General features: G+C 42.6%; 1 protein-coding gene across 4 annotated transcripts in view; it reads right to left on the minus strand.

Annotated features, from left to right (window-relative positions):
• Positions 1–15,455, minus strand: part of LRP6 (LDL receptor related protein 6) — a 148,913-nt gene extending 133,458 nt beyond the window's left edge. For 3 of the 4 annotated variants that reach the window (XM_077952451.1, XM_077952450.1, XM_077952449.1), the window contains exon 1: positions 15,089–15,455. In XM_077952451.1, the coding sequence (XP_077808577.1) occupies positions 15,089–15,143 (55 nt within the window). In that variant the 5' untranslated portion in view covers positions 15,144–15,455. 4 annotated transcript variants of the gene reach the window in all.
• Between the last annotated feature and the right edge of the window lie 443 nt (positions 15,456–15,898).

Below are 15,898 nucleotides of genomic sequence, written 5' to 3' on the forward strand. Positions count from 1 at the left end.
GGTTCAAGCGATTCTCCTGCCTCAGCCTCCCAAGTAGCTTAGACTATAGGCACTCATCACCATACCCGGCTAATTTTTGTATTTTTAGTAAAGGCAGGTTTCACCATGTTGGCCAGGCTGGTCTTGAACTCCTAACTTCAAATGATCCACCCAACTCGGCCATCCAAAGTGCTGGGGTAACAGATGTGAGCCAATGCACCTGGCTTGATTTTTTTTCTTCTTCATTTTTGGAGACAGAGTTTCACTCTATCACCCAGGCTGGAGTGCAGTGGTACAATCTGGGCTTAACGTAACCTGCACCTCCCAGATTCAAGTGATTCTCCTGCCTCAGCCTCCCCAGGAGGTGGGATTACAGGCACCCGCCACCACACTCAGCTAATTTTTTTGTATTTTTACTAGAGACGGGGTTTTGCTACGTCAGCCAGACTGGTCTTGAACTGCTGACCTCAAGTGATTCAACCTCAAGTGATTCACCCACCTCGCCTCCAAAGTGCTGGGATTACAGGCGTGAGCCACCATGCCCAGCCAAAGCCAGCTAAGATTTGATGGGTTTATTTGTAAGATTTTTTTAAGTGCTTATCAAATATTATAGTTATGTAAAACTAGATTTTAGTTTTCTGTTAAAATGACTGATTTTCTTCAGTTATTAGTCTTTTGTTTTTTTCTTTTTTTTTTTTTTTTTGACATGGAGTCTCCCTCTGTCACCCAGGCTGGAGTGCAGTTGCGGGATCTCAGGTCACTGCAAGCTCCACCTCCTGGGCTCATGCCATTCTCCTGCCTCAGCCTCCCGAGTAGCTGGGACTACAGGTGCCCGCCACCAAACCTGGCTAATTTTTTTTTTAATTTTTTTAGTAGAGACGGGGTTTCACCGTGTTAGCCAGGATGGTCTCGATCTCCTGACCTCATGATCAGCCCGCCTCTGCCTCCCAAAGTGCTGGGATTACAGGTGTGAGCCACCGCGCCCCACCTGTTAGTCTGCTTTTAATAAAGAGGTTATTAAAGGTTCTCCTTTGCCTTCTGAATAATCTCCCTAGAAGGCAAAGATTCTGTGTCTTACCAGAATTTCCTGTGCCTAAATGCTGACTTTATCATGTCCTTTATTACTTAAAACCATATTCACACCCTTGAAAGGGGTAAGGTTCTTTACCATCACATTACTTCCTATGCTTACTTTTTTCAATATTTTTTTTTTAAGAGACAGGGTCTCACTCTGTTGTCCAGACTGGAATACGGTGGCATAATCATGGTTCATTGCGTGGCGCAATCATAGCTCATTGCAGCCTCAAACTCCCGGACTCAAACGATCCTCTTGCCTCGGCCTCCTGAGTAGCTAGGACTACAAGCCTATAATCTTACGCCCAGCTGATTTTTAAATTTTTGTAGAGACAGGATCCCACCATGTTGCCCAGGCTGGTCTCAAACTCCTGGCCTCAAGTGATCCTTCCATCTTGGCCTCCCTCCCAAAGCACTAAGATTACAGGCATGGGCCACTGCACTGAACTAAAATCTTTTTTTTTTTTTCCAGTCACTTTTGGTTAAATATGTAGCCAAGTGTTTTTTTTCCACAGTGGCCCATGATCCTATTTAATCAAATATTCAAACCTCCTAAATGACGCCTTTTGCACCAATCTCTTTGAGATTTCCCCTGAGGGGCCCTAGAAAATCAAAATTTCCTTCACCTTGTAAAAGAGAGATATTAAAAATAATAGTTTATTTGATCAAACATTATAGGTCATATGGAAAGCACTGTCAAAGTAAGAGAGGCTTACCCTCCCTAAGTTAAATTTGTATAGGTAGAATGTTATTAATAGGGATATTCTGGAAGTTCTATGAAGGTATAAAGCTCCTAGAAATTCATCAATGCCCTCATTGTCCATGTCCATTAATCAGAGTTCTGGTGCTGTTTTGCCTGGTATTAGACAACAGTATAATGTCATCAGTCATAATTTCAGGGATTTTTTTTTCTCAGTGTTAACTTGGTCATAATTTGACTTCTTTAATTTGAATATAATATCTTCTAGTTTGGCTAATGGTTCTCAGTTAAGAATTCACATCATTTACTTATGGAATGACATTACATAGAAGTTAAGGACCTACTCCAGACTGCTAAATATTTTTCCTTGATAATCTTGATATACTCTATACATGCTTGACATATTCGTGGGCCATTACATCTTAGGATTGTATGTCTTTAGATTTTTTTCTCTGCAATGAATACATTCATCTATATACATAAATGACATGTACTAGCCACTGTTCTTTAAAATAAGGTTAATCGGCTGGGCACGGTGGCTCACACCTTAATCCCAGCACTTCAGGGGGCTGACACAGGCAGATCACCTGACATGAGGAGTTTGAGACCCGCCTGGCCAACATGGCAAAACCCTGGCTCTACTAAAAATACAAAACTTAGCGGGGCGTGGTGGCACGTGCCTGTAATCCCAGCTACCTGGGAGGCTGAGGCAGGAGAATCACTGGAACCCAGAAGGCGGAGGCTGCAGCAAGCCGAAATTGCGCCACTGAACTCCAGCCTGGGCGACAGAGCAAAACTCTGTCTGAAAATATAATAATAAAATAAAATAAGGTTAATCATTATGCTTATAGATATGCTTTTGTCTAACACATTTTTGGATTTAGTTTGCGTGCCACAAAAATCAAACTTCCTTGTCAATTTCATTATCTTTTCTAACAAATTTTCATAAGATCTTTCACTTTTAAGATTATCAGTAATAGGTTAATCATCACCGTTTTAAGTCTTTCATCATCTACAGATAGTTTTGTTTTACTCTGATGCTTCCCTGAAAGCACTTACAAATCAGCTACAGGCCAGACTGCACTTGTCTTCAATAAAAAAGGGCTATGGGCCAGGTGTGGTTGCTCAAGCCTCTAATAGCAACACTTTGGGAGGCTGACGTGGGCATATCACTGGAGCCCAAGAGTTCCAGACCAGCCTGGGCAACTTGGCGAAACCCCTTCTCTAAAAAAAAAAAAAAAAAAAAAAAAAAAAAATTAGCTGGGCGTAGTGGCACGCACCTGTGGTCGCAGCTACGAGGGAGGCTGAGATGGGAGGATCGCTTGAGTCCAGGAGGTCAAGGCTTCAGTGACCCAAGATTGCGCCACTGCACTGCAGCCTGGGTGACAAAGTGAGACTCCGTCTCAAAAAAATATATAAAGAAAAAGAAAAACGACTATGCCAGGTAACCTGAACACAGGATTCTGATGGCATCACTTAAATAACTCTGAGACCACACCAGCGGACTGAGTCAGGATTTCCAAACAGCTAGTAGAGAAACAAATGGGTTCGTGAGACTGCTAACACAAATCCAGCAGAACAAGAATTAATTACATAGGACTGAATAAATTGATGAAGGATGATTAGGGGTTTCGTTTGAAATACTGCTGATGCCTTAGTGTCCTATTTTCTGGATATAAGGAACCCCTTTCTCTTTTCTCTGAAGCTATCTATAACCGACAATAATTTAAGGATACTATGCTTTTGTAAACCGAAATAAACATTTATCTTTTTCCCCCGCCTTACTCCTCCAGAATTCAAAAACTCTTGAGTATTTTTATTTTCATGGCAATATAGTTATTTGCAAAGGTTCAATGAGTCTGCCTCCTAGCTGGAAACATTACTTATGCAACCAAGCCTTTGGAATGCCACATTTGAAGATATTCATTTAATCAGGTATGACCAGACACTTTTAAGTTACAGTTGACTTTATGAACCAATGCTTACAGTCCTCTTAGGAAAACTGGCCTGGTAACTGGCTTAATTCACCAGCCTTGCAGGTGAATTAAGCAAGATCACTTCCCGGCAGGCTCAAAAATCCTAGAATATTTTGGGAACTTCAGGAAAGGAATTCACCCAAATTTATAGATATTGCAAGTGAAATCTGATGGTCAGTTCTTGACTTACCTTTATAGTCTTAAGAGGCAATTTTTTTTTTTTTTTTTTTTTGAGACCCATCGCCCAGGCTGGACTGCAGTGGCCGGATCTCAGCTCACTGCAAGCTCTGCCTCCCGGGTTTACGCCATTCTCCTGCCTCAGCCTCCCAAGCAGCGGGGACTACAGGCGCCCGACACCTCGCCCAGCTAGTTTTTTGTATTTTTTAGTAGAAATGGGGTTTCACCGTGTTAGCCAGGATGGTCTTGATCTCCTGACCTCGTGATCCGCCCGTCTCGGCCTCCCAAAGTGCTGGGATTACAGGCTTGAGCCACCGCGCCCGGCCTCAAGAGGCATTTTAAAGTCCAATCATATTTCTTAAAAAAACTTTCAGCAAGGCAGTATTAAAAGACCTATTATATGACAGATTACTATTCTTGCTACACCTATGTAAATAATCAGGTCAAATCTAATGAGATCAACTTCTCAATGACTCTTATTGCATTGTCAACAGTGACTGATTTTGTTTTAAACAACAGGGGGACTGACCAGTGCTCATCACAACTGCCCATTACTTACTCACTGACTTGGCTTGAATAAACTTTAGTCAGGATTCCATTCTCCCCACAAATTCCTAAACTTTGGCTTGCCCTAAGTTTAAGAAAGTAAATGCACAACTTCTTCCCTCATTCTGACCATCAGCTGACTGCAGAAAAAATAAATAAAATGCTTTCCAGTTAAACAGTCCTGGTCATGCAATCTGCTCACCCCTACCTATTTGGCCCACGCTCCCACAAAGTTCCTGCAAGCCCTGCTTACTTCTCCTTTCTATAAAAGAAAAGCCTTTTTTGGTTTGATTTTGAAATGTGTTGCAGATCCTGTAGTGAGCACGTGCTTCTACTGCAAAAATCCTTTCAAATAAAGTCTCCCCTTACCTAAGTCTAGATTTGTTTTTGCTTTTTGGGTTTGGTCACTTTTTTTTTTTTTTTTTTTTTTGAGACAGAGTCTCACTCTGTCACCCAGGCTGGAGTGCAGTGGCACGATCTTGGCTCACTGCAACCTCCGCCTCCCGGGTTCAAGCGATTCTCCTCGGCCTCTCAAGTAGCTGGGATTATAGACACCACCAGGCCTGGCTAATTTTTTTGTATTTTTTTGTAGAGATGAGGTTTCACTGTGTTGTCCAGGCTGGTCTCAAACTCCTAAGCTCAAGCGATACTCTGCCATACCCTTCCAAAGTGCTGCGATTACAGGTGTGAGTCACTGCACCTTGGCCTCAGCTTTGTTTTTATTTACAGTGTAAGTACTATCACAAACTACCTATTGGCAAATGCCAAAGTTTACATTAATATGTATTTCTCTTTATCAAAGTCATCAGTATCTCTTTCAAAACCACAATAAGGCCCAGGTAAAGTTAGGTACATACAAAAAGTCCTGCATGTAAAATTACTGTCCAGAGTACAAACACTCTGGCCTTAGTCATTCATCTTTCTGATTTATAAAACAAAGGAGTTGGCCCAGGTCATTTCTAATACTCCTTCTATTTTCTTACTCTAGATATGAATTTAGTAAAAAGATTTAACTGTGACAGGACAACTAACAGGGATATTCAGAAACACAAGATACTGGTGAACTATTTAGTGCTTCTCCAGCAGAAAAACGGGAACTTAAAGTATTTTTTAGACCAGGCACGGTGGCTCATGACTGTAATCCCAACACTTTGGGAGGCAGCGGCAGGTGGATCACTGAGCCCAGGAGTTCAAGGCTAGCCTGAGTAACATGGTGAAACCCTATCTCTACAAACAATACAAAAACTTAGGTGGGAGCACAGGATCACCTGAGCCTGGGAAGGTCCAGGCTGCAGTGAGCAATGATCGTGCCACTGCACTCCAGCCTGGGTGACAGAGACCCCAGCTTAAAACAAACAAACATAGGCCACAGTGATGGCTCATGCCCGTAATCCCAGCACTTTGGAAGGCTGAGGCAGGCAGATCATTTGAGGTCAGGAGTTCGAGACCAGCCTGACCAACATGGCCGAATCCCGTCTCTACTAAAAATACAAAAATTAGCCAGCATGGTGGCACACACCTGTAGTCCCAGCTACTCAGGAGGCTGAGGCATGAGAATCACTTGAACCCAGGAAGTGGAGTTTGCAGTGAGCGGAGACTGTGCCACTGCACTCCTACTTGGGTGATGAAGCAAGACTCTGTCTCAAAAAAAACATATTTTTTAACATATATTTTAGTAACTTCAAAAGCTGAGATTCAGAAATAATTTCTCAAGGTAAAGACTCCAATAATCAAATCTACACTCATTTGAAAGTATTTAATATATCCATACAATGGAATATTACTCAGCCATTAAAAGGAATGAAGTACTGACACATGCAACATGAATGAACCCTGAAAATGTGCTAAGTGATAGAAGTTAGACACAAAAGGCCACATATTTTATTCCATTTATATGAAATATTCAGAGTAGGCAAATTCATAGAGACAGCAAGTAAATTCATGGTTACCATAGGCTGAGGGAAGGGAGAAATGGGAAGTGTATGCATTTTCAGGGAGCGGGGAATAAGCATTCTGGAATGAGACAGTGGTGGTGTTGTACAACCCTGTGACTATACTGAAAGTCACTGAATTAGACATTGTACAATGGAAATTTTTACTGTATGTGAATGGTATCTCCAAAAAACTTGGTTTAAAAAAGTACTTGATAGGCCTGGTGCGGTGGCTCACGCCTGTAATCCCAGCACTTTGCGAGGCCAAGGCAGGTGGATCACGAGGTCAGGAGATCGAGACCATCCTGGCAAACACGGTGAAACCCTATCTATACTAAAAAAATACAAAAAAAATTAGCCAGGGGTGGTGGCAGGCACCTGTAGTCCCAGCTACTCGGGAGGCTGAGGTGGGAGAATCGCGTGAACCTGAGAGGCGGAGCTTGCAGTGAGCCCAGATCGCGCCACTGCACTCCAAAGCAAGACTCTGTCTCAAGAAAAAAAAAAAAAAAAAGTACTTGATAGAAGGGGCTTAATGGAAAAAAAAAAAAAAAAAGAAAAGAAAAGAAAGAAAAAAGTACTTGAGGCCAGGCACGGTGGCTCATGCCTGTAATTCCAGCACTTTGGGAAACCAAGGCGGGAGGATCGCGTGAGCCCAGGAATTCAAGACCAGTCTGAGCAACATAGTAAGACCCTGTCTCTACAAAAAAAAAAAAAAAAAAAAACCAAAAAAAAAAAACCATTAAAAATGAACCGGGTGTGGTAGCACGTGCCTGTAGTCCCAGCTACTTGGGAGGCTGAGGCAGGAGGATCTCCTGAGCCCAGGAGGTCCAGTCTGCAGTGAGCCGTGATAGCATCACACCACACTCCAGCCTAGAAAACACAGTGAGACGCTGTCTCAAAAAAAAAAAAAAAAAAAACTAATTATATTAATGCAATAATTATATCCTGAAACCAGAAAACACATTATGTAATCCACACCTTGAATTCAATCTCAGACAAGGACATGTTGATTTTTTTTTTAGTAGTCTATTTAATATATCTAATCTGTGCTAAGAAATCTTTATTTATTTTGAAAGACAGGGTTTTGTCTGTCATATGGAGTGCAGTGGCATGATCACAGCTCACCGTAGCCTTGAATTCCTGGGCTCAAGCAATCCTCCTGCCTCAGCCTTCTAAGCAGCTGGAACTACAAGCATGTGCCATCATGACCAGCTAATTTTTTAATTTTTTTTATAGAGATGGAGGTCTTGCTATGTTTCCCAGGCTGGTCTTGAATTCCTGACCTCAAGTGATCCTCTTGCCTTGGCCTCCCAAAGAGATGGGCTCACACTGAGCCACCATGACCCAGACTAAGAAATCTTTGTAATCGTTACAAATTTATAACTTAACTATAGCTAATGAACGACTGAGACAAAACACAAAATGACATTCCAAATAAAAGTCATAAAAATTCACATCTTTTTATATTACTTTAAATGTAAAATTTACAGCGCTCAATATGTGCAAACCTCTGGTACACAGCGCATATAAAGGGGAAAAACATCTTTTCTTCAAAAACTTTCCATCAAAAGCTATTTCTGCATTAGCATAGATCTAGAATGTTACAAATAAAGACAATATAATGCACAGCTAAGAATTCAAGGTAATGAAGTTCACTTGTCACCTTTCTCAGACTTGCACAATATAGTATCTTTAAGCTGGATATATGGATATATAGTACTTAAATTATACCTACCAATAAAGCCAGTCAATAGTGAGGAAGACTCCTATCCCTGTAATCCTTTACTTATAGTTTGGGTCTAGTAGTGATAAAACAATGACTAAAACCATTAGAGAAAAATAGCCTCCCAGTCAAACATATATAATTTGATAAAGGTAGGTTTCCAATATTTGGGTGACTATTTTCCTGGGGAAAAAAAAAGACGACAGCTGGGTGCAGCGGCTCATGCCCGTAATCCCAGCACTTTGGAAGGCCAAAGCAAGTGGATCCCCTGAGGTCAGGAGTTCGAGACCAGCGTGGCCAACATGGTGAAACCCCATCTCTATTAAAAACACAAAAATTAGGTAGGCATGATAGTGGGCGCTTGTAATCCCAGTTACTTGGGAGGCTGAGGCAATCACTTGAACCCAGGAGGCAGAGGTCGCAATGAGCTAAGATCATGCCACAGCACTCCAGCCTGGGTGACAGAGCGAGACTCCATCTATTAAAAAAAAAAAAAAAAAAAAAAAAGACTACTGCTTGGCATGTTATTGAGTCTCATCAATAACTTTAGGCCTGGTGTTAATAACTTAGATAACTTAATGTAGTTTTTTGCCTGAAAATATAATTTCATTTTGTATCCCCAATCTCCTCCTGAAATTAGTTCCAAAATATTTAACCACTTATACGTGGCCCTTCCAAGCAAGATATTACAGAAACTACAAGTTATGATACTGCTAAAAGGATCACAGTATCAAAGAATCAATAATCTTCACCAGAGTCCAAGCACATTTTAATATTTTCTAGCATCACACCCAAACAGCTTGAACCTTTAGTGAGAATACTCACTGCCACAAATAACACGAACAGCTTGAGAAACAAAAGCATATATGAATAATACCAAATAACCTTGTTTCCTTGTATTAATGTACTGACAAACTGTATTTTAAGACAAATAATTTTAAGAGCAAACAACCTGTTCTTATGTATATTTGACTAAATTTCAAAATTATTCATATAAAAGTGTTTTATTCACTGAAGTGACACTTACTTTACAGAAGATAAACACCCTTATCCAAAGCGAAAACATGCAATGCAGAAACTCAGTATAGTATCCAGCCACTCCACAGAAAAAAATCCACCGAGTAATTGTTGCGAACAAATAATGCAATTTCTCAATTAGATGTCTTGATAAAATTATTTTGCCCATACTTAACTCTTTAATAAGTATCACAATCATTTGAACTGTCTATTCTCTAGCTTATTTACAATAATCATCACCTAAAATAGTTAAGGCGGCAATCCTTTAGAAAATAAATTTAGTAAGTAATTGTCATTCCGCTTTATATCAAAACAGAAACTGTCATAAGTAAAAGTATTTCATGGAGCTTTTATTTCAGTTGCAGAAGAATCAAAAAAATTCCAAAACCACTGGCCTAAAACTATCAACTGCCAAAAACAGTGCCCGGGACACAGCAGACACTTAAAATGTTTTACCAGTCTTTCCAGAGCATAATGTTTCTTTTAATTTGGCCATCTTAATAAAAGCAACCATTTATTCAATGTCTACTATTGACTGTGCGCTGTACTACCCCTTCACAAACATTTCATCAGTTCTCACGAAGCCTTGTAAGTTATAACCCCACCTAACAGGAAAGGAAATAACTTGTCCAAAGGAACACAGAGTGGCAGAAGAGTTTAACTTCTGTTTAACAACAAGTCATGTATTTCAACTATAGTACCTTCTATATAGTCTTCTCTAAGTATAAACTTTCAATAGAATTTCTATAATGAAAATGATCTTTCTCAGAGTAGTTACACGTGGCCTAAATAGCACTAAACATTGTTTTTCCAGTATGCTCAAAATATTTAAACAAAAAATATACGGTCTCATAAAATATTTCCATTAATATATCCCTTCCCAGAATCCCCTTTGATATTTAAACAGTCTTTTCTGACAGCCAAAGCATATAGAAGGACACAGTAGTTGAGTACAGCAAATAGAAAAACTTCCAATTAAAGCAAAGGAAAAAAATCTCTTAAAAACTGAACCACAGGAAATCACTATTAGCCCTTCTGATAACAAGCTAAAACCTTAAAACTTAATAACCAGACAAATTATCTAGCCAAATGAGCAAACCTGAAGCAGGTAAGTAAATAGGGATGACAGGAACAAATTAATTTATATGAAATTGTCAACAAATATTAACGTAATACTTGACAAGTTTGGAAAATAATAGGTTAAACAAAGTTAAAACCATTCTCTTTACCTCAGGACTTTTCAGAACCCTTAATGTGTTAACACGAATTCTAATCTCCAAATAAAGTATACAGAGATTACACAAGGTTACACAGCAAATTCAGAACCATAACTTAATTCTCCTGATTCCCACTCCAAAATTTGTTCTACTTCCCCAAAACTTTATAATACCTGATTTTAAAGGAAGAAAAGGATCACTTCTATAGAAATACAAGATGCGAAACATTAGTGGTTTGTTCCAACAATATTTACCACCAGCCCACCAAAACAAAAAAAAGTAACAAATAATTTTTATGTAACAAGCCTCCTCAAAAAAAGCTAAGAAGGCCAGGCACGGTGGCTCACGCCTGCAATCCCAACACTTTGGGAGGCAGAGGTGGGTGGATCATCTGAGGTCAGGAGTTCGAAACCAACCTAACCAATAGGTGAAACCCCGTCTCTACTAAAAATACAAAAATTAGGCCGGGCGCAGTGGCTCACACTTGTAATCCCAGCACTTTGGGAGATCAAGGTGGGTGGATAACTTGAGGTCAGGAGTTCAAGACCAGCCTGACCAATATGGTGAAACCCCATCTCTACTAAAAATATAAAAATTATCCAGGCATGGTGGTGTGCACCTGTGGTCCCAGCTACTCAGGAGGCTGAAACAGGAGAACTGTTTGAACCCAGGAGACAGAGGTTGCAGTGAGCTGACATCATGCCACTGCACTCCAGCCTGGGTGACAGGGTAAGACATTGTCTCAAAAAAAGAAAAAAATACAAAAATTAGTCAGGCATGGTGGCAGGCACTTGTAGTCTCAGCTACTCAGGAGGCTGAGACAGGAGACCCACTTGAACCCAAGAGGCGGAGATTGCAGTGAGCCGAGATCATGCACATTGCACTTCAGCCTGAGCGACGAGACTCCGTCTTTAAAAAAAAAAAAAAAAAGCTAAGAAATAGTATTTCACAGATTACACACACCGATGGTATTCCAAAACCTATATTCTTATCAAAAATACTTCCTGTAGAAAATCAGATATTATTTTTTCTAATCAGTACCTGAATGGAACTAAGAGAATGGTAAGGATGGCAACCTAAACCGTGAGGCCCATTAGATTAGGGAACACGTTTGTTTTGCTCACCATCAGTACCAGAGGCTGATATATAGGAGATATTCCATACATATTTGCTAAAGAATGAATAATAAATCCCTGCCCCATCTTTAATTAACCTACCTTTATTAAATTACAGTATCTCTGAATCTGAGTTTCCCCACTTACAAATAAAGTGGTGAGGCTCAAATAACCAAGATCCCTTTCACTTTTAAGAACGTGTGAATCTGGCCCGGCACAGTGGCTCACGCCTGTAATCCCAGCACTTTGGGAGGCCGAGGCAGGTGGATCACCAGGTCAGATCGAGACTATCCTGGCTAACACAGTGAAACCCCATCTCTACTGAAAAATACAAAAAAATTAGCCAGGGGTGGTGGCAGATGCCTGCAGTCCCAGCTACTCAGGAGGCTGAGGCAGGAGAATGGTGTGAACCCGGGAGGTGGAGCTTGCAGTGAGCCTAGATCATGCCACTGCACTCCACCCTGGCCAACAGAGCAAGACTCCATCTCAAAAAAATAAATAAAGAATGTGTGAATCTGCACCTGTAATCCCAGAACTTCGAGAGGCAGAGGTGGGAGGATCACTTGAGCCCAGGAGTTTAAGACCATCCTGGGCAACATAGCAAGACCCTGGCTCTATAAAAATTTAGAAGTTAGCCAAGTGTTATGTCACACAACTGTGGTCCCAGCTACTTGGGAGGTTGAGGTGGGAGGATCACATGAGCACAGGAGGTCCAGGCTGCAGTGAGCAGTGATCATGCCACTGCACTCCAGCCTAGGCAACAGAGCAAGACCCTACCTCAAAAAAAAAAAAAAAAAAAAAAAAAAAAAGCAATTCGTGAACCTGGCCAAGCATGATGGCTCACACCTGTAATCCCAGCACTTTGAGAGGATCACTTGAGGCCAGGAGTTGGAGGCCAGCCTGGGCAACATATCAAGACACCCCCACACCCACCCCATATCTATCAAAAATTTGGGGCATAGTGGCACGTGCCTATAGTTCAGAGCTTTGGGAAGATGAAGCAGGAGGATCACTTAAGCACAAGACTTTGAGACTGCAATGAGCTGTGATCACACCACTGCACCCCAGACTGGGTAATGAAGCAAGACTATGTCTCTTTAAAAAAAAAAAAAAAAAGAAAAGAAAAAATTGTGAACGTTATACAAACTAAATCTCAAATCCTGAAAGCATTTGAGGGTATGTCCCTGAACAAGCAAAAATTTTAACAAAAAGTAACATTAACAAGGCACTTTATAATTATTTCATTTAAAACACCCAATAACCCTGCAAACTAGTCAGGTATCATTATCCACATTTTACCAGTAAAGAAACTGAGACCTAGAGAAGTGAACAAGACCAGAACCACAAAGTTATGAAGTTGTGACGCTTGGGCTTTAAATCCAAGGTTTTAGTATTGAAATTCCCCAGTCTTTCCTTTATACCTTGTCATGTGATGATACAGATAGGGACACAGCACTGAGAGTATTCCCTGGCTTTCTGCTATTGATTCAACAGGGACGCAGGACAGAAGGTCTCCCAAACTCTCACAATACCCCATCACACCCAATGTTAAACCTCCAATTCTTTGTAGGGAAAAAAAATGATCTAAACGCAACAAATCAGATTCTTCTCATTAGAGCCCATGGTTGACTACATATCTTTACTGTAACAGAGGATGACATTCTCAAAGAATGAATTCTCAATTATGAACAAAAATATTTTACACCAAAAGGCAGTTTTACTTCAAATAATATGTACTCACAGCTAAGTACAGTACTGTTACATATTAGAAGACCACCTTACACCATATTTTGCCACATTTAAAACGAGAGCTCCACTTCTGAAAACTTTGCTAGTGGAAACAAGACAATTTAAACTATTACCTCTTTCAGGTCTTGTTACATAAACAAGTGCAACCTATCTAAATTCGAATAATGAACAAACCCAGCTCTGGTCTCAAAGCTAGCGTTAAAATAAACAAACGGCATTTACATCACACATTTCTCCTCCAAGAAATATAACTGGACAACCAGAAACATCCCAAGTTGTAAGTTTCCCCACGACTCTAACCAATCAGATGGTTCTCATATTTGTCAATCCTATTAACCTTATGTCTTAAATACATATTCTTATGTCAAATACACTTGTTTCTAATAGCTATAGCAAAACCCCTTTCAATACAGTACACCATAATAAAATAAGTATATTAAACCTCTCCAGTACATAACACTTCATTAAATTTTCTGCCACAAATTTCTAATGAGCACTACCTTTTCTGGAGTTTACATGTGGGAAAACTTTGTAATATGCTTAGAGTATCAAGTGTAAGTAATACAACATGCAAACACAATGCTGCATTACTATAGAGTAACTGAAGAAAGTATTTCTCCTCCTCCAAAAAAAAGTCATTCTTATCCAAAATACATATCCACAATACACATAAAAATATACACCTGTCATAGACTATTAGTTACTATTAGTGTTCTGTAAACTTAATTAGTTTGGAGGACTTAACAAAAGTTTAGCTTGTTAACACCTAAAAATCTCCAGCGACCAGAGGTCCCACGCCTGAAAAGAACTTACCATGAACGCCAGTGAGAATTTTAACTAACCAAAACTACAAGCCACCGTATCCAAAAGCAGTACTTAAATTCCTCTGCTGGTAAAAATGCTCCACAGCCATCTCAAGGTCAACACTGAGTAGTTTGGGAAGAGCGGCCGAAGGGCCAGTCAAAAATCTTTGTGAACTGTCACAAAAGTCACAGAGCATGTGTCAGCTCTGCAGTGCAATTCAAAACATCATAGTACACTCGAATTCAAGCGATTCCCAGAGCAAATTATCTAGAACAGCCTATGCAATTTACCGAAGTGCCAAGCAGTCCCCAGGGGAGCAGAGCAAATTATCATTTTGGTCCCAGGACCGGCTCCTCTTCACACGAGGATGAATTTCCCTAGTAATGCCAACTGTACACTTGCACACTCCGAAAATAGGGGCAAGCCGTGAATACCAGAGGTTACAAGGGCAATGTTTTGTTTTATTATGGACTGAAGCTCAGAATGTCCCCAATGCTGAAACGCTCGACCTATAACCCCGGAGTCACTTTCCAACTGCGCTCTCACCCAGGATCATTATATCCCAAACGGAAACCAATTATTACCTGTAACAAGGCCTGGAAAAAATAGTAAGAGGGCTTTAAAAGTTCAACTAAGAAACACCGAAACGGGGTGGCGAGTGGGTGGGGGGGCTTCGATGGATAAGGTCGACCTTAAAGCATCTCGGGCTCAAACATTTTAAAAACCAAAATACGTACAAAGACCCTCTTCCCTGGAAGACCCCAGGCAGAGAGAGGCACACAGACACTCAGTCATCCCGACAGAATGGGGTGCCAAAGGTTCCCTAAGATCAGCCGCCGGGATCGAGGCTCCGATGTGTCCGGGAAAGGTCCGGGAAGCCAGGCCAGGTCCGCATTGTGGCCGGGCGGTGCGCGCAGCCCCTGCTCCCGGGCCCCTTTCTCTCCCCCTCCCCACGACCAGGCCTCTCCCCGCTCCTCTCCCCTTCTCCCTCCCTCCGTCCCTCTCCTCCCCCTAGACACAGAAAACAAGGCCACCTCCCCTCGAACCCCACCAACTTTCCAATGCCCCCACTCTTCCCACCTCTCAGGAGCACACAGAAGCTGCAGGCCAGGAGGCTCCTCAGGACGGCCCCCATCTTCCCTTCTCGCGTTCTCTTCTCTCACCGGCGAGGGGTGGCCAGAAGAGAGGGAGGCGAGGAGCCGGGGCGGCCGCCGCAGCGGCAGGGCTGCACGCTCATGCTTCCCAGCTTCCCAGCGAAAGAAGAAAGAAAGGGGCACGTCAAGGTTCCGCGCGCGCCGCCGCCGCCGCCCTCTCTACCGCGCCGCTCGGCCCCGGGCTCGCGCGACGCCAGCGTCTGCTTCCATCCCGCCACCTCCTCCCCCGGCGCCCCGCTTCCCCCGCGCAGCTCCTCATTCAGCCTCTGCCTCGCGCAGCGGCGCAGGGATACGGTCGGCACCGCCTCCTAGGATCGCCGCGACCGTGTCCCTGCGCGCAACGAGCCCCCTCCCCCGGGGCTGCCTCCCTCACGGCCAGGGAAAGGAGTCGGCAGCCGCACGCACGGCCTCTGCCTGAGACCCCGGGAGAGGCTCCGGGGTAGCTGAGGTGAACTGAGAGGGAAGTCCTCCTCTCGGTGGCGCATTCCTGCGGGATTCTTTCCCGGACCGGCCGCTTCGGCCCTCCCCGCGGAGGGCGTGAGGCGACGTCGAACAACATTGGAGCCGGCGTGGTCGGGACTACTTTCTGCGGCTCGGCCGGGCAGCCGTCTGCCCCGCTCTTTGTGCGGCCGCCGCCGGCGAGGCCAGGTGGGGTTCCGGGCTCGCGCCCCCAGCCACCTGGGACTACCCAGCCGCGGTGAACGCGCGGGGAGCCACGGCGGATCCGGTTGCGGGG

Source organism: Macaca mulatta, chromosome 11, assembly GCF_049350105.2.
Source record: "Macaca mulatta isolate MMU2019108-1 chromosome 11, T2T-MMU8v2.0, whole genome shotgun sequence".
Classification (NCBI taxonomy): domain Eukaryota; kingdom Metazoa; phylum Chordata; class Mammalia; order Primates; family Cercopithecidae; genus Macaca; species Macaca mulatta.